Here is a 21822-nt window from a genome sequence, read left to right on the forward strand (position 1 = left end):
GTATTTACACACTCTCCGAGAGCAAGGACGAAGACTAGCACAGTGCCTGGCACACAGAGGGTGAATGAATGAACAGAAAATTTTCCACTCGCCTTACCTCATCCCAGCCAGATCTCAATTCTGTTAGTGACCCAGGGGCCGGGATGACAACCTGCACTTTACAGATGAGGAACCTGAAATGTCGAGAGGCTGTGCCGCTGTCGAGGCCATTCAGTAGGTAGCGGTGAGGCAGGCACTTGGGCCCGGACCTCCAGACACCAAATCTGAGGCTCCTTTCCTCCACACTCCTCTACCTTTTGACTCCTCAGCCTCGCCCTCTTGTCAATTCCGATGGTGACACCGTACAGGAGCTCCTCTCCCTGGAGCCTTCTGTCTGGGCATGTCATTTGGTGGCCAGTTGCCACATTTTGAGTGCTGAAGGTCCCTTTTCCACCTTAACCCATTGAGAAATGGCTTAGTTATTGGCCGATGAGCGACCCATCTGATGATGGCAAAGCGAGCCCAGACGTGTCCAGTTATGCAGGCCTCAGGGAGCCTCTGGCAGGGAGGATTCCCAGAGTTGGGAACTTAAGCTGGTTAGGTTTGTGCTGTTTGGGGGGGGCTAGGGGGTGCTTGACGTCCGGCTTCAGTACTTTAGAAGGTGGGTCATGCCATCCATTCCTGTTTGCTTTCCCACCCTTTTAATCCTCCAGAATGTTTTGGAAGAAAAAATCACTCAAAGCACTTAGGGAAATTGAATCTCAGTTTATATCCTCAATTCTCTTTTAATTGCTATCCTTTCTTTACTAATTAACCACATCTCTGATCCATACAAGCAGTAAACATCCCAACCCTCTCCTTTCTCTCCATCAAACCCAGTTCACAGTCTTGCCTTACTGTTCTATTAAATCCATCCCCTTTTTTTTTAACACCCCCCATCTCTGGGGATCCTTGAAGAACACTTAGAGATGCATGCTCCAGGACAAACTGAACTTAATGTTTAGCCACACATAACGCGAAAACACCTGAACTGAGAGCGACCAGATGTGTGTGCATGGCCCGGTTCCCCTGTAACTAGTCGTGAGTTATGGGGTGAGTGATTTCATCTGCACGGGTTCAGTATGTGCTCTTCTGAAGCCGCGGTTGCTCTTCCCTACCCCTTGTGTCCTTCAAGTACATTTCATCTTCTAAAGTCCTTGATGACAAATCAGAGACAGGAATGTCTTAAGAGCCGCAAGTGAACTGCTCACTCACTTCTCTGGAACTTATTCAAGGTTCTTTATCAAGATCTGCAGGCAGAAAAGGTCATCCTTAAGCCTGCTGTGGTCTGGAAGTGCTGGTAACAAGATCGTCTTTGTAACTATTTCCTTAAAAAGACTCCGGAACTCTTTATTAATGCAAACAATCGCTCAGTTGATAGAGACGGAACAGTAACACCCCTTTTAATGTGGGTGGTATGTGTTTCCTGGGGACTCTCAGCACAGAAGCTGCTCTATCCCTCCCAAACCTGCTTGGACAAGTGGTTTCCCTGCTCGCTGAGGCCAGCCCGAGACTTCACATAGGCTGAGAGTCAGCACAGACCCGAGAGATGTGGGGCTGGTCAGGCTGCCGTGGCCAAGAGAATAGGGCAGGACGGGCCAAGTCGCAAAATCAGGGGTCACGTACCAGGGCTGGGTGGGTGCCCTTCATCAGACCATGTGGTCTAAGCAATGTCTGTAGGTGGCAAGGAGCCAAGAGAATAGGCAAGGTCATAGAGCAGGAAGGAAACTGAGCCCAGGATGGGGAGCAGAGCAGACCCTGGGAGGCCCAGGGAAGCCAGAAGCACAAATGACCAGGACAGTGGGAACGGCAAGGGGTAGTAACAGCAGGAGGAAGATTTACCAAGTATTGGAGGCAGCAGGTTAATAAAACCTTTGGCTTGACAAGTGAACATGAACTAAATACAAAGCGGGATCAGAGCCACACGTATGTGACTCGATGTATGCATACATGTACTTAAACGAACACACGTGTGTGAAAAGTGGGCAGAAATGAGCAACAGGTGATGATAATATGCACTGGAAGTGGAACCCAGACCACAATGCAAAACACCCAGGACAGTGCCTGACATATAGTGGGTACTCAATAAATCAGCCTTTTTCTTCCACTGCTAACCCACAGAAGGGCTAATCCCCCCCCAGCTTCCTAGAGAACGGATTGATGCTGTGAAGGAGCTTACATGTTACTAGGGGAAGTCTAATTGCCTCGGAAGGCTGTTCACCATGTACCCCGCTGTGCTATTTACCTGTACTAAATTGATTTCTTTGCGTCCAAATGAAAAAGCAAGACCTTATCAGGCTGCACTGTACAATCCGCAGAAATTCTGGGTTGGAACGCAGCCTCTCTGCTCTCCTTGCCAGCCCCTAACGTGTGCCTTGTCCTCGCAGGCACAGGACTGGACAGGGGCCCTGGCGGGGCACTTATCCATACGGTATTATATTTAGGGGGCTTCTCAGTAAGGGTAGCTGCAGCCCAAGGCAAGGGACCACTGGAGTCAGTCCCTAGACTCGCCCTTCCCGGTGAGGTGGAGGCGGGCGGCTCTCCCCCACTCCTGCCCGCGGCGCCACGGAGAGGCCGGGGTTCCCAGGTGAGCGCTGCCCCGCGGAGCGCGGCTCAAGTCGGGCTACAACTCACCTCGCACCCGGGGCGCCAGACCTCCCGTGGGCAGGGCGTTCTCCCTCGCGCACGATGACATCATGTGTTTGGGGCTGAGTCGCTCCATAAAAGAGGCCCGCGCCGCGCCGGGCGCCCAAAGAGCAGGCGCGCTCGCACGGCCTGGCTGCGCGCACGCGGTCCCCAGCGCCGGAGCAGAGGCAGCGGGAGCCCCGGCGGCGCGCCCGCGTCCGCACCCGCCGCGCGATGCCCCGCAGCCTGCACGCCGCCGCAGTCCTCCTGCTCCTCTGCTTAAAGGAACAGCCGGCCCGCCCAGCCCCGCTCAACGGTAACGTGTCTGCCTCCTCTTCCCTCGGTCCTGAGCGCGCAGGCACACCTGGCCGGAGGACTGCCTGCGGGGCTCGCTAAGGCTAAAGCAAAATCATTTCGGGGGAGCATACTCTCCGATGGCGTAGTTTTAGACAATTTGGAAAACGCGTTTTGGAAAATTCGTTTTCCTTTGGCATGCACGACCTGTTGCGGTGGTGGGGAAGCACGTGGTCTTCGGACTGTCCCCAGCTCTGGAGGGGTGGCTCGGGACTTGCTGAAGGGGAGGAGAAAGAGCAGCGGGACTTAAAATGCTGTGCCCCATCCACTTGCGGACGGGCGAGGAGCGAATGGGGCATGGGAGCCGCGTGGTTAGCAGGAAGGGTCTGCGGTGCCCCAGCGGCAGCTCCTTCCCACAGCGGTGGGTGGTTTTCTTTGGAGGAGAGGCTCTTTACCATTAAGTTTTACCTCCAAGTCAAAGGGATGATGCATCCCATTCTTAATCACTGTTTTTCTCCAGAAGGGCTCTACTATCTTGAACGTGAGTGTGTGCGCACTCAGAAGAGCACACACGCCTCGCTTCTGAGTGTAATTAGGGCTCTTAACCCCGAAAGGCTGGAGGCTGAGGGTGCCCAACGGGAGGGCAGGAGGAGGCTGGGAACCTGGACTGGAGGCCCCCCCGTCAGGGCAGTGAGTTTGGTTGCACAGCCAAGGTCAAGGTTAGTTAATCCTTAGGAGCAACAAGACCGTGCCAAGTTTTTGCCTGCCTCTCCAACTGCTGGGTGAGCACTTTTCTGGGGGTAGATAGTGACTTGGGTGGAAACTTCCCGGGTAAAATGATGGTAGCTCCTGCCCTTGACAGAGTTCGTTCCAAGTTGTAGGGACTATCCTCTGACCGAGGTTAGGCTGACACAGTCGCAGGAGGGCTGAAAGTGCCTATGATGGCTGGAAAAGGGTCCTCCGTGCTAGACAGTGGTGTGGGGATTGACCCTGCTCTGTAGCGTGAAAGCGCAGAGCCACCTTCTCTGCTGGAGGTCCCTGTGTCCATGGGGCAGGGCAGGGGGGAGGTGGGGGAGCTGGCCTGTCACAGCATCGGCATTACTCTTAATTCAACTCAAATTCACTGGCTGGCAAGATATGCTTGATGTCATTTCCCTTGTCTGGTCCAGAAGAAATAGAAGGTTGGGGGGCGCCTGGGTGGCTCAGGCCGGTAAGCGTCGGACTCTCGATCTCAGCTCTGGTCTTGATCTCAGGGTCGTGAGTTCAAGCCCCACATTGGGCTCCATGCTGGGTGTGCGGCCTACTCTCAAAAAAAAAAAAAAAAAGGTTGGTGGGAGAAAGGGTTTATATAAAAGCGGAAATTACTTTTTAAAACTGCACTCTTTGACATGTATTCCACTTTTAAGAAAGCTGCACTGGGACCTGAAGTTTTGCTGGAAATCTCCCTTGTAGTTCCAAGGAGAGAAACAGCCATTGGCTCTTTCCAGAAAACCTGTTATTCCCCTCACCCTGGGGCCGCTCCTCCTCCCTTCCCTCACTCCCCCTGCCATCCCTGCCCTCCCCCTCCCTCTCTACCTCCCTCTCCTCCTTGCCTCTGCCTCTGCCCCTGCCCTTCCTCCTTCCTTTCCCACCTCCTTTGCCTTCCCTCCCGCCCCCATTCTCCAAGTTGGAGTGGGGGAGCTTGCAGTCAAAAAGCCACTTTTACCCCACACTGAGTAGCCAGCCTGCCTACCCCTAGAGTCTAAGAACACAGTTTTTATTATTATTCCTCGTGCAGGTTTCTTTGCTGTTTAACTGCCTCAGGGGACAACGTCAAAGCGAAAGTCACCGAGATGTAGACTGTCAGTATTATCCCAAGGTGGGGAGTGGAGGAGGGTTAAGCTAGGTAATGAGGTCAAAGTGTGGTCTGCCCTCCGCGCAGAGAATTTACACTCCCAGCATTCGGCACTGGTGAATGTTGGGGGAAAATGCCTGGAGTGGGGAAGGGGAAAGCATAAGAAGGTGAGGTCATGTGTCTTCTGGAGAAAACCTCGGATGCTTAGTTGCTGTGGGGGAAATCATTTTAATGATTTCTGCAGCGCCTGCTGTGCCTGAACACGATACGGAGAGCTGGGCAGTCTCTGGCTGCCCCAGCGACAGTTACTCAGAGAAGGTTCTAACCCAGACCAGGAAGCAGGCATTGCCCTGAACCCCTGGCCGGGATCCTCGTCAGTCCCACTTCCTCCGTGAGCACTCAGGACGTTCTCCCTGCCTGGTACAGAGTAGACCTGCAGTTTCCAACAGGCATTGAGCTGGACCTCCCAGGTCTCCCACACAGAAGAGGGAAAGTGTCCCTCCTGGAAAAGCCTGCTCCCTCAGGAAGCCTCCCAGCTGTCGCCGCAGGGGCCTGGGCCTGGCCTCCCTCCTGTGCGTGGTCAGGAGGCCTGCCCCTAAACAGGAGGCGGGGAACCATGAGGCGCCACTTCCAAATAAAACAAACACACTCACACACGTCCCTTAGAAAGTCTTGTCGGGTCAGTTCTGAGCTGAAGAGGGACCGGGCTGGGCCCTGACCTTCATTTGATGACCACCCCCAACATTCAGACCACCCTCCCCTTCCTTTTACAGGGCTGCTGCTCTCCAGGCTCCAGCTCCCAAGTCCTCCCAGACACCGTCCTTTATACCCAAAGCACCAGGGCTTGAGGACCAGGCAGGCTTGCTCGGAGAGAGGAAGGCAGGAAAGTTTACTCTGGATGCTGCTGCTTTTTAAGAACGCGTGTCCGGTCCCGTATCCCCACTGGAGCTCTCAGTCCCGGATGTGCACACGGTGACACTGGTCCCCCAGCTTCCCACAGTATTACCCAGACCCCTCATCTGAGGATGAACCACGACGACAGGGAACACCTCAGCTTAGCAAGCTTCGGGGGGAGAATTCGGAAGAGGTGACATGTTAAAGGCCGTGCTTTGACTTGGGGGCAGGTGCAATTCAGCTCTTGGCCAAGGCAGGACTGCTCGGAGGCTGCAGCTGTTTCCCTGGCGGTTTCCATGATCACCAGAGTGGCCCGTCTCTCCAGGTTAGCCTCGAGGATGAGTCCCCCGATTACTTGTGAACGCCTGTGTCCTGGGCTTCCAAGTGCTATGCCCGGCTAAGTGGCAATGACCTGGTTTCTTCTATCTCTGAAATCCAGAACTGTATTTCAAAACCCCGAAGGGGTTCAGAAAAGAGGTTTGAGGTCCTCTGTTGCTTGGTTCCAAGGCAATGCCTTCTTTGTTCCTTTTCACCGTCATTTCAGGAAAAGGGCTGGCAGTTCATTCGGGGGTTAGACACAGGTTTGGTTCTGCATGTTTTCATCTAATTACTCATTCCGGGGAGGTTAATCTTGGGACTCTTAACTCCTATGGGGTCCATAGCAGGTTTTAGGGGTTCTGTGGACCTCTTGAAATTAATTGTACATGAAATTTTGTGTGTCCAAGTCTATGCGCATTTTTATGGGGAAGAGGTCTGTAAGTACTCATCGGATATTCTAAGGTGTCTGAAGGAGGTCTGAATAAGGATATTCAAGGAGCCCCCCCTGCTCCTTGCACTACCCTAAAGATTGCAAAGGAGACTCGAAGATTTCCCAAGTTTACCAGAGGTACTGGTAAACGTGGAGAGACGCTTCTGAGCAGCACTGACCCCCACTTCATCTCAGCGGGCTGTCATTTCCTTACATATAAAATGAGGTGATGGGCTGCAGACGGTCGACAGAGACCTCACTGCTTCTCTTCCAAGGAGGGAGGTCAGTAATGACGCCTCAACCCAAACAAATCATGGAGGAACCATACAGGCCTGATTTCCTGAGATGTGGAGATAGTACCCTCATTGCAAAAGGACTCAAAGTGCCCTAGGGACCAGGAGAATAGCGAGGGGGGTCAGGGGACTGATATTTTATTAAAAAGCCTTGTGGAACCATCTGACACTTGAAACCATGTACAAGTGTAACTGGATATGATTACCATTTTGAAAATTAAAAACAAAATTAATTAAAAGCACTGAGGCAAAGAAATGAACCAGAACAACAGAAAACTATGAGATTAAACTAGCTTTTCAAAAGCAGCAAAATCCTCTTCTCGCTTTTAAAAAATCACCATTGGCTTGAGTAGGAAATGCTCAGTTGTGGTTAAGGGTGCAGATTGCTGGTCAGTTAGGTTTTGCTGCAGATCAGTTCCCAGGAGAGAAAAGGGACGTGGGAGCCTTCCTTCTCTGACTGTACCCTGTGGGCCAAGCACTGTGGCAGCATCGAGAGAAGCTGGGAGAGGCACTTGGGATTTGAAGAGTCCCTCTCACTGGAGGTGTCCCCTGAGACACCCTGAGTCTCAGGGTCTCTGTGTCTTTCTGGAGGTGAAGAGGGAGGTGTCAGGCAGGGTACCAAGCATACAATTCTGCAACATTTTTTTAAAAAAATATGTTTGGATATAGAAACGGGGGACTTCTGTGTGTGAAGGGTGTGGAGTGGGAGGTGGGAGGTGACTTTCATGATATTTCTGGCAGGACTTCTCCTACCCATTCTCTCCACCCCTGGAATTCTAACTCAGCCGAGGGGGACAGCTTCCTCAAGAAAAGCTTTCCTTTTGAGAGGAGTTTTTTCCTCTTTATGGACTGATGTGAATGGCTCTCTAGGGTGTGTTGCTCAGTGGGAAAAAGCGGGAGGCCTAACTCCGTTTCCAGTATGCTGACATTTGTGTGCAGAAACGGGGAGAAAGAATGTGATTACACATGTGTGTAGTCACACTGTGAAAATGCTCCCAGCGACTCAGAAAATTGGCTGGCTCTCTCCTGGAAGCAGGGAGATTGGGTGGGAGGAAGAGCTTTTACTGGGTACCCTTTTGGGTTTTGAGCCCTGTGAATTTTTTTTTTTTTTTTTTTTTTTACGTATTCAGAAAATAAAATTTGGCTTCTCTAAGATCTGGGAGGCTTCTAATCAAGAAGCCCCCTCCCTCGCCCGCCAGCCCCTGCAACCACTCAGCGCCCGTGCCCCCCTCTGGCGCCCCGCGGCTCTGGGAAGCGGTTGATGAGACACAGACTCTGACAACGTCTGACATCCGGGCACCCGCCTCCCCTCCAGCCGCACCCGTTTCCAAATCACATCTGTAGCCTTTTCTCTCCCTTGCTCAAGCTCCGTTGTACTTACTTTGCTTTGTTTTGTTCTTTGCAGGATCCAAGTGGACCTATTTTGGTAAGTACAGATCTTAAATACTTTTTTCAAAAAGATTTATTTACTTTAGAGAGAGAGCGCGCGAGTGGGGGGGGCAGAGTGAGTGAGAGAGAGAGAGAGAGAGAGAGACTCTCAAGCAGACTCCACCCTGAGCACGTGCCCGACACGGGGCCTGATCTCATGACCCTAAGATCAGGACTTGAGCCAAAATCAAGAGTCGGTCGCTTAACCGACTGTGCCCCCCAGGCTCCCCTTAAATACTTTTTGGAGGAGAGGCTGTATTAAATGAGAAAGCCGGAAGCGCCGTGTCTGTGAAGGTTATTGTGGGGGTTGAGAAGAGCGACTCCGGCATCCTTAAGAGAGTACAAAGGCTTCTCCAAAGAGCTGTTCCGCGCGGGTTGCGTGCCGTACTTTCTCCAAGCACAGGAGCCTGCTCTGTGCACTTAAACTGAATCGCAGCGTTCTGGTTTCCAGATCCGTGCAGGGATTTCTACCAGGCCTCCCAGGTGAGTGTGCCTTGGTTACCTCCAGACTGCAAGGGCCTTGGGGTGGGAAAGAGACCTTCTCTCCGTAGGACATTTATTCTACAACAAAGCATAAAGGGCTCCTTTCTGGAAGTTTGGCTCAGGCCCCAGAATTTAAGCTGTCCGTGTGTCTAGAATTAACATCTTGTTGCCGTGTTTGTAAGCACGCAGAGTTCAGAAGTGGATGGTCTGTCGTTACTGGGAGAGGGATGCCGGCCTCGTGGTGAGGAGAGAGAGGGACATCAAGTATGCAGTGGGGTTTCCGGGAGATTGGGTCAAGAATGACATCAGCCGTCTCTGGCAGGCCTGCAGACAAGCAGCTTGACATCAGCTCGGCTGGTGGGGGAAATGAACTGGCAATGTGGTCATCAGCTGGAGTGGGAGCGGGAGGCTGAGTGCCGGGTCCACAGACAAGTGCGAGAATGCTAATAATGTCTTGTGAGGGACAGGCAGGAGCACTGGGCAAGATAGATTGTTCTGGAAAGAGGAGGCTGGAACTGGCCTTCCTGGCACGGGAGGAGGGGTGACAGGCAGAGGAGTTGATCACCACAGCGGTAGCAGAATCCAGAAAGGTCTGACTTAGATGTGCGAAAGCTAGCCTTTGGATGTTTGTTAGCCCGGCAGGCACAGAAAAGTCACTGAGCTAATTCACCAACCACCTACAGGGCAAGGTCTCCTTGGCTCCCGCGTTGCACAGCTCCATCATCACTAACGTCCCTTGTGTACTTACTGTGTGCAAGACATGCGGCTACGTGGGTGGGTGATTGGAAGGGGAGGCTGTGCTCTGTAGCTGGGAATAGTCACAGCTCACAATTCAAAGCTGAATAGAGAACGGCAGATAATGAATAAACGGTTCAGTGCTCTGATGGTTCTGAGGAAACAGAGTGCTAGGACTGGATGGTCAAAGAAGGCTCCCTGGAGGGGGAGGGCTTTCACCTGACCTTGGAGGATGGAGAGGATTCAGTGGGGGTAGGAAGGAAGTGCTGTTGGCCAAGATGATGACGGCATCACATGAACGGAGGCAAGAAACAACAAGATGGTATTTGGTGGGGCAACATCTACAGAAAGAGTTCTAGGGGAGCGATTAACTCTAAGGTCAGAAAGAGAGGTTGGGTCGAACAGGGGAGACATGGGGGGCAGGCTGGACCCTTCCCGTTTTGTCCAGAGCTAGAGGGGCAAGGCAGGAAGTAATCTGTGTTTTAGAGTGAGTCATGTGGTGGGGGTGCTGGCAAGGGAAGGGTGGGGGATGGGGGCAGGAAGGTGTCCGACCTTTGCAGAATTCCTATATGATGCCTTCACATCCAGCTTGGGGATGGCAGTCAGAGGGAAGGAGAGGCAGGACATAAGACTGGACACAGGAAGACTCAGCGAAGTCTGGGCCTCGGGGCTTCTCGGGAGGGAGGTCCGCTGTGTGGGCAGTGACAGGAGCAGTGCAGGAGTGTTCATTCCTGACCCCTAGCTCTGGCCGGCCCTCCCTCCCCCACGCCCCGCACCACCGGAGCAGCGCTCTGCTGGGGAAGCAGAGGGCAGAGTCTAATGGTGCGTGACATGCAGGGGCTGAGCGCAGACAAATCTGGCTTTTGGTGAGAGCAGTGAGTGCCCGTGCTGTGGGGTCAGCCCTCATTGGGGGTCAGTGAAGGAGGAGGGATGCAGGCTGGCAGCTGGCACTCGTGCTCAGAGGCACCCAGGCAAACAGAGGGCCTGGCATAGGTGCTGGGGGGATATAGTTTCCAAGCAGTGAGGGCTGCCCTGAATGAGGCAAGTCCAACCGCATGCCACGTGCTGGTGTTCCCAGGGTGCAGACCTCAGCGGCTTTGCACGTAGATGCTGCTGAGTCATCCTGATCCAGGGGCCTCCCACGGCCTGGAACACAGGCTGGGACTTCCAGAAGCACATGGAAAGAACACCCTATCCCCATCCCACCTCCACAAAGTCACCAGGCTGATCTCCCGGATGGCCCGCCTGGAGACAGGAGGACCATCTGAAGGCCAAGCTGGGGCCTGCCCTGCCCCCATGCCCCCCTCCGGGGTGGCCGAAGCAGCAGCTGGCGTGTGCTGCGTTTAGAGCTGCTGAGCAGGCCCCCCCACATACGCACCGGAAATCAGTCCCGAATCAATCCTGCTGAGCCCCCGCAGCTATACCAACTCTGAACCGGGAGGCAGTGGCAAGTCAGGCTGCCCTGTGAGGGCATGATCAACTCCAGCTTGCTGAAGTGAATCTCTGCTGTTCGAAGTCAGGGTAGCAGGTGCCCTCGTGGGCTGGAGGGGACGGGAAGGGGGCGCAAGGGGGTGCTGGTCACATTGAGTTCCTTGGTGTGGGGCTGTGTGTAGACGGTGAGATGTCATCAAGCTGCTCCCTAATGGCGCACTGTTCCATGTGTGCATTATATTCAATAAAAGAGTTAACAAACTCCAGCTGGCTGGGAGAGTCATCCTTACCCTGGAAGTGTTTTTGGCCCTTCTCCACAAAAACCAAAAAAAAAAAAAAAAAAAAAAAAAACCCAAAAAACAAAACCACCCTTAGTGTGTTCAAAACAACAGAGCAACCAAAAAGAATGACTGTGTTGGAACTAAGGACCTACAAGCATGTCATGTGAGCAGAGAGTGGCCCCGCGCTCCATCCCTGAGCACCCCAGACATTGCTTTGGTGCTCCCCAGATGTGAGCTCGCTCAGAAACAGATACCACTGTCTGCTAGAGATCTGGGGGGAATAAGATAAGTCTTCAAAGGCGATGGGATGTAAGCTCCTGGAGGGGTGGGCATCCCACCTCTCCTGGAATTCAGGGTCCTACAGGGCATCTGCTGGGCCAGCCCCACCATCCCGGTGCAGGGAACTCTGGGATGATGGGGGCTTGGCCTGGGGGTGCTGGAGAGCGGGCCACAGCCCCTCACAGGCCCCCCTGCCCAGCTTCTCTGCCATGGCTGGAAGGCCCTGGGCTCTGGCAGGACACCCTGGGACCCAGGCACTGCCCCTGTGTTCCTCACGCTGCCCTCTCTCCTTCATACCAGACCACAGATTGCCTGTCTTAAAGGATTTCCTTTGAGAATCAGGAAGGTATCCTCCACGGGGGCAAACCTCTCTAGGTTGTCCAGGGTCTCACCTCCACCCACCTTCTTTCCCAAATCCGCTGGAATATTAGGCTGCCACAAACTTTCCCTGGCATATGACGTCCTTCCCAAACCCTTCCCAAACTCTACGAACTAGACGCGAAACGTAGAGGGAAGCCAGGGGGAACTCTCTCTATTTTCTGTTCTGTAGTCAGGATAAAGGGGCCGTGTGGCCTCACCCTCAAAGGCCGTATGGGGAGCAGACCCAGAGCTCAAGGGCGAACTTCAGACAGCAGTGAGGGAGCAAGTGCGATTAACAGGCTGATTTAATGAAGATCGGGTCTTGTCTTTACCCAAGGTAGAGAGGCTCAGCCCACTCCAAACACCCCCATGACCTCCCCCCTCCCCACTCCAGCTGCCGTCCTGAGGATGAATGGGAAGGGGCACAAAGCACTCTGAGGAGAGAGGCAAGAAAAGGCCAGAACATGTTTTTCATACCAGGGAGCTGAATCCCTACCCCTGTGCGTTGGGGATTTCCCTTGGGGCCAGCAATCCAAGCCACTATCGTTTCTGCAATCTGGGCTGTAGTTCCAGTTACTTCTAATTGAAGTTGTGACATCCCGGGTCTGTTAGGATGTGGTGTGGTCCACCCACTCAGAATTATTTCTCATCTGAGTTGCAGAATTGAGGTTCGTGTGTTCTGGGGGGATCTGGGCCTGCATTTCAGTGTTCGCAGCTGGCCTTACCAGCTGGGTCAAACAATAGGGAAGCTAGGATTTGTTCCTAGAGGCACGTGTAGGGGCAGGGGAGTGGGGGGAGGCCGAAGTGGAGAGTGGGCACAGCCCAGAACCAGGCAGACCGCCATGAATATCTGCGAGGCCGCTTTCCAGCTGAATGGCCTTAGGAGAGTAACCTCTCCTCTCTGAACTTCAGTGTTTTCAGCACTGAAAGACGAGGTAAGAGCATCTACCTCCATGGTTCTTGTAAGGCGGGCCCTGGATCAGCAGCATCAGTGTGCCCTGGGACTTGGGACGCCCTTCCAGGACGCAAAGAATCTACTAGAAGTGAAACACACGGAAGGAGGCTGGGAAGAAAAGCCCAACCCCTTCACTCCCGTCCTGTAGCAGTCTCAAAGGCACCCTGTTTGACTTTGTTAGAAATGCAAATTCTTGGGCCCATCCCAGATCTACCTACAGATCAAAAACTCTGGGGGCGCCCCCCCCCAATCTGTTTGCACAAGCCCACCCGGGGCTTCAAGTCTGGGAGGCACCGGCCTGCTTCAGGGAGGATTAAGTAAGATGATGTGGGGGAAGAGGCCGCTGGTGCCTGGCACAGAGCAAGCAGCTAATACAGCTAATCACCGTTTTCTTTCCCTCCACCTCCCCGGGTGGGATTACATTAGCTGACACGTGGGGAAACGCCTTGTAAGCTCTGTAGCACCAATCAAATGTGAGCTGTGTTAGAAAGGGCCGGCTTCTTCATGCTTTGCTGAGTTACCTGAGTTTTTAATAGCGAGGAGGTTACCGAACAAATAGGACATTTCCTCTATGAGAAGGAAAGGGATTAAGCAAGAAACACAGACTCCGCACAGGCCGGACTCTGCTTTCTAGCCGTGTCCTTCAGGCCAGGGTGCAGTCAGATCCCATCTCCCTGATGCTTTCCTGGCCTCTAGGGACCAGATACCTGGTTCTATAGCCACGGCCATGGCTATGGCTGACCCCTGGGGAGCCTCAGGCTCATCCTTGATTTAGGGTGCCAGGGTGGAGGTCTGAACCTGGGAAGAAATCTGAGGCTGGGCTGTTAGGATTCAGAGCTAAGTAAGCCCAGCCCCAGGCAGGAACGCTCACCTGTCTGAGGCAGAGTCAAGCCTTGGGACAGCAGGGCTGACCAGAGCTAAAACTGGGTCCTGTCAGGGCCCTGTCAGGCCTCCGGCTGTGCTCAGATTTGCCCCTTCTGCTTCGTGCCCCAGGCCTCCAGGTGAGGGCAGAGCACAGCCAGCCAGGAGCTGGTGAAAGCCCTTGGCAGCCCGTCCTCAGCACGCAGAGAGATGAGCCCTGGTCAACTAGCTCCAAAGGAAGATTGAAGCCGAAAGGGCTGACTTCAAAGCAGGAGTGTGAAGGAGGTTCCAGGCAGGGACTGGAAAGTCTGGTTTTCCGTGAGCAAGACACTGGATCAGAGATTGTTCCAGCAGTCTGCTGGGAGGGAGCGAGGGCCCTCTTTCCTGCTCTGCCGCTGTCCTCCTGTGCAGCGGCCACCACAGGGGAAAGGGTGCAGGCACAGTGTGGAGCCCAGAAGCACAGCCAGACTTCCGGGGGCCATGCGCCTGCCTTGGACAAAGACCATAATTCATTGATTCTCAGATACACATTTTTTTCCTACATTTTAGTGTCTCTGAAATAGGGATATATCATCAATGGTGTCTGGAAGCAATAGAAATAGGGTAGTTGTCCCACGAATGCTCACTGAGCAGCACCCCGTCACACGCCAAGAACACAAGGAGAGGAGCTGAAGTGATTAATTTCCACAATTATACAGTGAAAGCAGTGGGAGCGAAGAAGTGTAGGACTGATGGCCTGTATGAACAGTGTCCAGCACAGCACAGAGCAATGATGGGGAACCATATTAGATTTTCAACTGTAACTTTTTCCAATTTTCAGTTCATGTATACTTTTTGGTAGTGTTCCATAGTATTACAAGTATTTATAAACAAAGTAATTTAAGCACCCTCTCTATGTGTGTGTGTGTATTTTAACAAAAGTATTTCTTTAAGGAGCGAGCAAGCTCCCCAATTCTTTGACAAGCATTGGATTTTATGCCAACCAGGAAGGAACAAATACAAGGACAGCACCTCCTTCGGTCTGTAAAGGGTGACTCAGAGCTGGTCTAGCTCTGCACGGTTTGTTTAGCTCATCTTAACTTATTAAATAACGTTGCAATCATTAACTTGTGACCCGATCACCTCTGTGACTTCTGGGTGAACTGGATGAGACCTGTCCGGATCTCGTAAGGACACCTGCACAGTCAGGGCAAACTTGATGCAGCCCCCACCTCCTGGGACAGGTGGCTCAGGAGGGACTCCTTGCTACGATGAAGTGAGATTTACTCAAAGCAGGCAGCACTGACATCAGCCAGCGGTGCCCAGGGCCGTGGTACAGCAGCCCCTCCCTGCTGCTCAGTCTTCTGGGAAGTGCGCGTGTGGAGTGGAGGAGAGAGAAAAAGTGACTGAAGGTTGTGGAACAAAGATGTATTGTCGCAAGTCGAGGCAGTCACGCAAAGGACTGTGTTTGCCTTTTAGTTTTGGCCACCAGGAAGCCCGGGGGCAAATTGAGTAACTGTCTATTGTCCTACGACCTGCAAATCTAAAGAATCTTCCTCATATTGCCTTTCCAGTTTCTAGACTATTGTTCCTGCTCTTGAGCCAAAACGTTATAACAGATAGATTTCTGGAATTTTTAGCTAGAAGGGACCTCAGAGGAATGACACTCTATTTTTCCACCAGTCTTTTATTCCACCCCTCCTCCACGGATACCATTGTTTCAAAGATTTATTTTAACAAATTAATATGTTAGTGAAATAGTTGATTTCCCCCATTCGTTATTACTCAAAGACAGACATAAAAGCCGATCAATTAGCCCAAGATAATTGGTCTGTATTCATTCCACCATATTGAGTGAACACTGAGGGCTGAGGATTGGACCAGCTGGTAAGGAAATGGAGACTAAGCATGCGTCTATCATTCTGGGACTGTGAACCTGGGTGGACACCATGAATGAGATTAGAGCCTTCCAGTACAGAGAGAAGCAGCATGGAAGAGACCCCACCTAGTGTTTGGGGGAAAGGACTAGAGAAAGCTTGCTGGAGGAGGGGATATCTAAGCTAAGACCTGGAGGACAGATAAACGCTAGCCAGGCAAAGGGCAGGGGGTGGAAGGGCACCGGGGCCAAGGGACAAATTGTGCCGTGACCACCTAAGCTGGTACGCTCTGGGAACTACCAAGGAACTCAATGTGAGGGCCCGGGGAGAGAGGCCAGGGCGTGAGGAGCTCGTGAGCCAGCTGAACAGCTGGGGCCTCATTCTGGAGGCAGCCGGGACTTCTGGAACAATCCAAGTCAAAACCTGAGGTGATCAGATAAGCATTTTAGAAGGATCACCGTGCCTGCAGGATAGAGAGTGAAAGGAGTGTGAAAGGCTAGAGAAAGGGAGTTCAGAGGGATGTGAAGAGGGGCTTGGGGTGGGGGCTGAACCAAGGGAGGGGTAGTGGGGGTCTTGACCTGTTGGTAATTCGACACCTGATAGAAATGTAGACACAGTGCAGCCTGATTGTGAATGAGTGTCTGTCTCTGTTCAAACTGGCATCCAGACTGCCATATTGCCAGGGGGACCCCAGGATGTAGGGCAGGGTTGGGGGGACACTGATGGAGCCGAATCCCACCCCCACTTACAAATGAGGCGAGGGAAACTCAGAGTTCCGCAGTGGCCCAAAGAGAGCGTGAGGCACGGAGCCAGGACCGGAATTGGGTCTCCTGACGCCCACCGCACGTGCTTTCCTGGTCGTTGGGCAGGTGCTCACCGTAGAGCAGGAGCGGCACGCCCCACGCTGCACGTCACGACTGTGTCAACGCACTGACGAAAGGCAGTGATGTTTTTAAAAAGTAAATAATCAAATTTGCCAGGAACAAATTATGCCAAACTTTTTTTCCTCCCCCTCACGGGACAAAAGGCTTAGTGGTTAAAGAAAACACAATAGACCTAACACCTTTTGACATAGATAAACATTTGCTACGGTTCCTTGGGCCACACTCAAGGGAAATGTACATCAAAGACCCGTGCGGTTGCTAGGGGGAAAATCAGCAGAATCCAGCCATTGTCACTGTTGGCAACACATGCTCTTACTCTCGTCGGGTTCCTCTAGGGGCCATCCTGAACCAATCTCCTTCTCAGATTCTTAGCAAGAGGATGGACAGCTCAAGGAACGTGGCGATGGGAATCAGAGCGAACCGCAGTGGAAGGGAGAACAGGAAGCAGAGGATGAACGTAGGTGAAGAAGCAGGTCCCACAAGAGGATCAAAGCGAGTGGGCTGGGCGGCAGGGGCAGAAGGAGCATTTAGTGTGCAAGTGTCGTGTGAGTGTGGCCGCTGTAGGACTAGGGCCAGCCTGCAAAGGCCGAAAGGATGAGGAATGCCGGGCTGCTGTGCTCTGTCCTTCTGGTTCCTGGGGAAGGAGGGCATGTGTGCGCGCACACACACACACACACACACTAGCACACACTAGCACACACTAGCACACACGCATGCCCGCATCCATATTCAGGTGGGTAGCTCCATTCTTCCATGTGTCTGTACTCACAACACTCACACTGCCATCCCCTAGCCAGTGAACTGGATGGAGTTCGCCCCTTGGCTGGCTTCTGACTTAAGGCGTGTGCGTTTCTGTCCCACTCTTGGAGAGGCACTCGGGTGAAATCTGGAAGGGGCTCCTCGGTGCTCCCTTCTGGCAGCTCCCCGAGAGTCTCCCCGGCTCTTGACAAACCTTCTGGTGTGATGGTTCAACTGTGCACCCGCAAGGATGACGTAGGGAATGTGCCATCACTGAGTGAGACGGAGTGTGCAAGGAACACCGAGTGTGCAAAGCTGCCTGGCCAGAAAACTTGTTACACCTTGGAGAAAAATGAGCTGCCGGAGCCTAACATTCTCCTTGCACGTAACTGCCCCCACGAGGCATAGATACTTCTTTGGTTAATAGCCAAGCACTCGCTTCCCAGTGAAGATTAACGTGTCCAGTTATCAATGGAGAAGTTTTTCTCTCAATGGTGTTTTGTTTTGTTTTGTTTTTTAGCATAAGTCTGCTGCAAGCAGGGCAATGTTCCAGGGTCTCTGCAGGGTATGGGGGTGAGCAAGGAGCCATTTCCAGCCTCAAAGAGAATCATCCAGAAAGAGGATGTGGTCGCCCGGGGGCCGCTCAGGCAGATGCGGAGACCCCAACCCAGGGAAGATGCTCGAGAAACATTTGTTGAGTGAATGAGGAAAGAATGGTTTATTTCTGTTTATTTTTGGCTCTGGGAGTCAGGGAAGGCACCAGGGAGAGGGTAACACTTGATCTGCGATGATAGGGTTTCAGAGGTAAAAGCAGGCTGAAAGGCAATGCCACATCACCCCGCATATCTCATTCGAAGTAAAAGGAGACCCACAGGGAACTCTAGATTTGTTTTCCGGTGAGGTGAAGGCGAGAACTTGCTCTAAAATGTTGGCAAACAGCCCACAAGAGAAAAAGGAAGCACTGAGACAATTTAGCTCAGAAGGGCCTGGAGCCCAGCATGTCTTGGGAGCCTATTACTTCTAGAGACCGATCTTACGCTTCCACGTGCATTCCTCACAACGGGGCTGGGAGGTGGGGGCTGCCACTTCATTTTGTGAGTGAAGCTCGGGGAATCTGGGAGATTTGCCCGAGGTCACACAGCTTAGAGGTGGCAGAGCTGTGATTGGCAGCTTGGCTGGATGGCTCCAGAGCCCTTGACCTTCCCGCTGCACCTCACACCTCTCGGGAGAGGAGATAGGAGGAAGTAGCCTGGATGAATCTCTTCAGGTGTGAGAGACCCATGAAAAAGCAAGTTTTCTCACTAAAAAAGGAAAACTGAGGGAGTAGCTTTGCACAACGGCAAGAGGGCGATAGGTCACTTCCTTCTTGTGAAAGCGGGTAAGTGAAGAATTGAGTCAACATCGGGTCCGTGTTTCGAGGCCAGTCATCCTTCATTGTAGTTTGGCTTCCCCCTGGGTGGCTGCAGAAAGTTCGTGTCTTTCCTCAGATCGCTTCTCTGCGTTATGTCCAGATTTCCCTCTAGCTCTGCACAGTCACCCAGGGCTTAACCGCGGGTCACCGCTCAATCAGCCTGGAACCGCTGCCACTGCCCAGGCTCCGTGCTCGCTGAAGCACAGTGGGAGCCACCACGGTGGCCAGTGTGCACGGCCAGCGGCAGAGGCCAGCCCTGCTGCTTACCCGCACCGTGACTTTGGGCGCATCATCCAAAGTCTGTGCCCCGTCACCTCCTCTACTAAATGAGAGTATCGGACCCGTGTCATAGGGCCCTTATGCAGATTAAATTAGTTAATACACATTACACATGTAGAATGAGGGTTGGCAAACTATGCCCCATGGGCCAAATGCACCTACGACCTGTTTTTTTTTTTTTTTCTTAAGATTTTATTTATTTGACAGAGAGAGAGAGAGAGGGAGAGAGTGAGCACAAGCAGGGGGAGAGGCAGAGGCAGAGGGAGAAGCAGCCTCTCCACAGAGCAGGGAGCCCAATGCGGGGCTTGGTCCCAGGATCCTGGGGTCGTGACCTGAGCTGAAGGCAGATGCTTAACCTAACTGAGCCACCCAGGCGCCCCTACCACCTGTTTTTGTAGATAAAATGTTCTTGGCACGCAGCTGTACTCACCCATTTACACAGTCCCTAGGAGGCTGTGGTGAAATGAGGCAGGACTGGGTAGTAGTGACAGAAACTGTACAGCCCACAATCCCTAAAGTTTTGGTGATCTGGCCTTTTGCCAGAAAACGGTAGCCAACCTCTGACACAGAATGGCGCCCGGCACATAGTGAGCGCTCGTTACATGGTAGCTTAAACACACAAAATCATCAGGCCTAGGAATTGAGCAAAAACTTTGGTTCAGGCCCTGGGATGACACAAGGCAATTACAATCTGAAAGGAAAATCCTAAAGCAGAGCTCTCCGTCCGCAGCACTCCCTGAGGGCAACGGTCACCCCTTTCCCGTGGGTCCCCCACCGTCACGTGGGCACCAGTCTCGCTCTCCTGGCCTGGAGTTCTTCTGACCGCGTTTCCTCTTCCCTGTCTCCCCGCCTCTATTCCTCTTTCTGACCCCAGGATGATTCACGGTGAGAGCGCCCAATCCCTTCAAGAAAAACCTCCTCCATACCGTACGACCTGACCCTTCTCGCACGAGCCCAGACAAGGCAGTCACAATAGTCGTCCAGGCCTTCTCAGCCTCTGCACTACGAACATTCTTCTGGGCAGGATAATTCTTTGTCGTGGGGGGCTGTCCTGTGCATTGTTGGGTATTTGGCCGCACCTCTGGCCTCGATCCACTAGACGCCAGTAGCACCTGCCAGCGAGGACTCCAAAATGTCTCTAGACTTGCCAAATGTCCCCTGAGGGGTTGAATCACTCCTGTTGAGAATACCGATTTAAAGTTTGAAATACCATCACAAATGGGACAACAACATTCCTGTCCAGGACATCTAAATTCATATTTAGAGAAAGAGTGTTCTCTGCATGGCCGCAGACCTGTTGAAGATGCATCTAGTTCGTATCACTGGCTCACTAAACAGAACGCTTAGCATCTCAGCCGGGAGCACCGGGATTTGGATGGCTACAGCTGGGCCTATGTTTTCACAGAAACACTGGGTCTTGTCCTGCCTCATGTCCGTGTAGCTAAAAAGGCTGATTAAGTGCTCCATCCTACAACATGCGGAGGGTCTCCCCGTGAACACATTTCTGGTTCCTCCCCCAAAATCTAGAAAGTGCTTATGAACCCCACACCTACCCCACCCCTTGTCCCAGGCCAGTTTTCCAGCTTTATTGGTTTGTACATCTGACTCGACCTCAAGTGACAGGAAGAAATGGCTGGCAGCTTTAAAATAACAGTTTATTCACCAATTCACTTATTCTTTCGACCTGTCCTTAAGATTCCTTTGTGGGCTGGTCCTGGGATTAGAGACAAGCATGACGCAGCCCACGAATCAACGAGTTGACAGCCCAGGGGCCCGCAGATGTGTAAGCAGCCAATTACAGTGGAGCAACTTAAGTGCTGGGACACCAGGCCCTGGTGCTGTGGACACCGAGGGAGCACAAAAGGCCTCAATTTGGGGGCACGAGTGACTGTCACGCCGCCTGAAGGGCTGATTCTTGAAAGACAAAGGAGCAAACAAGGACAGTGCGTGCATGTTTCTGTGCATGGGTGGGATACATCTTGGGGATGAGGATGGCTTTCCACTGCAGGCCACAGAGGTCCAAAAAGCAGGTGCGAGTGTGTGGCACAGTTAGAATCAGGTGGCAGCCACCTAGCATTGGAGGAGCCGTGTTGGGAGACTTCTCACTGGGTCTCTGGTGCTTCAGCTAGTCTGTGGGCAGAGGTGCTGATGGCAATGGTTTCAGACTATCATTTCAAGGATGTTTATGTAGCAAATCGTTTCATAAGCTAGAGATAGTGTCTCCCGCTAGGGCAGAGAGCAGATTTGTTTGCTGTGCAGTAAGGTAAAGACAGTGTCTCCCTTGGGGGTAAGGTTGGGCAGGTTTGCCAACTGCCCCTCTAGAAGCCTGGGGTTTCCTAAACGTGGGGTTGCTTGGCCGTGATGCTGAGCGGTGGGCATGTGCAGGTGTCACCTGGCCCTCATTGTGGCACCTTGTGGAACCGGGGCTTGGGAAACAGGTGCAAATGGCACTCTGGTACTGCTGTGAGTAATAAACTGTCCTTGTCCTGGACTCAGCAGTCTTGTGTCTTTGCAATGAAGCTGTGGCAGCCTAACCTGTTAGTTTGGGTGGAATTTTAGCTCCCCCCACCACAGACCTCAGATTCTTGACAGATGGCAGTGGGGAAAGCGAAGGCTGGAGAAGGGGGTGAGATCACGAGGGTCTTGAGGGATGCACTGTAGACCTTGGGATTAATCTAAAGCCTTGAAGATCGACTAAAGACCTTTCTGCAAAGTTGTGTGCGGATGTGGTGTGCATTAGTGTGGAGAAGGGAGGCCAGTGAGGGGCACAGGTATGGAGCTGTGGGTCTGAACAAAGGCTGTGCCACAGCGGGCACAGCAAGGCCAAGTTTAAGAGAAACTTAATGCAATCCTTGATAAGACTATTTCTGCATGTTTTTGTGGTGTCTCTTTAGACCTTTCATGTTGTGGCGTTTCTGAAGCATAGAGACTGGAAATCTTCTAGAAGGTCTCTCAATTTGGGTTTGTCCAAGGGTTTCTCATGAGATTCAGGCTGTACATTTTGGCATGAATACTGCGGAAGTAATGTGTCCCCGACTGAGCATTTCATCAGGAGGCACTCGACGTCCCTGTTGGTTATAATTCTGACCACATGGTTACGATAATGCCCGATAGCTTCCTCCATTTTAACATTAC

At 52.6% G+C, this 21822-nt stretch overlaps 1 protein-coding gene and 1 long non-coding RNA gene across 12 annotated transcripts in view; one reads left to right on the forward strand and one right to left on the reverse strand.

Moving 5' to 3' along the window:
• Positions 1-2716, reverse strand: part of LOC123800867 (uncharacterized) — a 51786-nt gene extending 49070 nt beyond the window's left edge. For both annotated transcript variants that reach the window (XR_015722164.1, XR_015722163.1), the window contains exon 1: positions 2653-2716. This is a non-coding gene — a long non-coding RNA (uncharacterized LOC123800867). The remainder of the gene's footprint in view (positions 1-2652) is intronic.
• CA12 (carbonic anhydrase 12) overlaps positions 2700-21822 on the forward strand; it is a 54281-nt gene continuing 35158 nt past the window's right edge. For 5 of the 10 annotated variants that reach the window (XM_087856889.1, XM_045810802.2, XM_045810803.2 and 2 more), the window contains exons 1-2: positions 2851-2959; positions 8112-8132. In XM_087856889.1, coding sequence (XP_087713015.1) covers positions 2878-2959; positions 8112-8132 — 103 coding nt within the window. In that variant the 5' untranslated portion in view covers positions 2851-2877. Of the gene's footprint in view, positions 2960-4517; positions 5991-8111; positions 8133-17517; positions 17571-21822 lie in introns of those variants that run through there. The other 5 variants (XM_087856884.1, XM_087856885.1, XM_087856886.1 and 2 more) reach the window with 2 other exon arrangements.

This window comes from Ursus americanus, chromosome 28 (genome assembly GCF_024610735.1).
Source record: "Ursus americanus isolate L20-20 chromosome 28, mUrsAme1.1.p, whole genome shotgun sequence".
In the NCBI taxonomy this organism is placed as follows: domain Eukaryota; kingdom Metazoa; phylum Chordata; class Mammalia; order Carnivora; family Ursidae; genus Ursus; species Ursus americanus.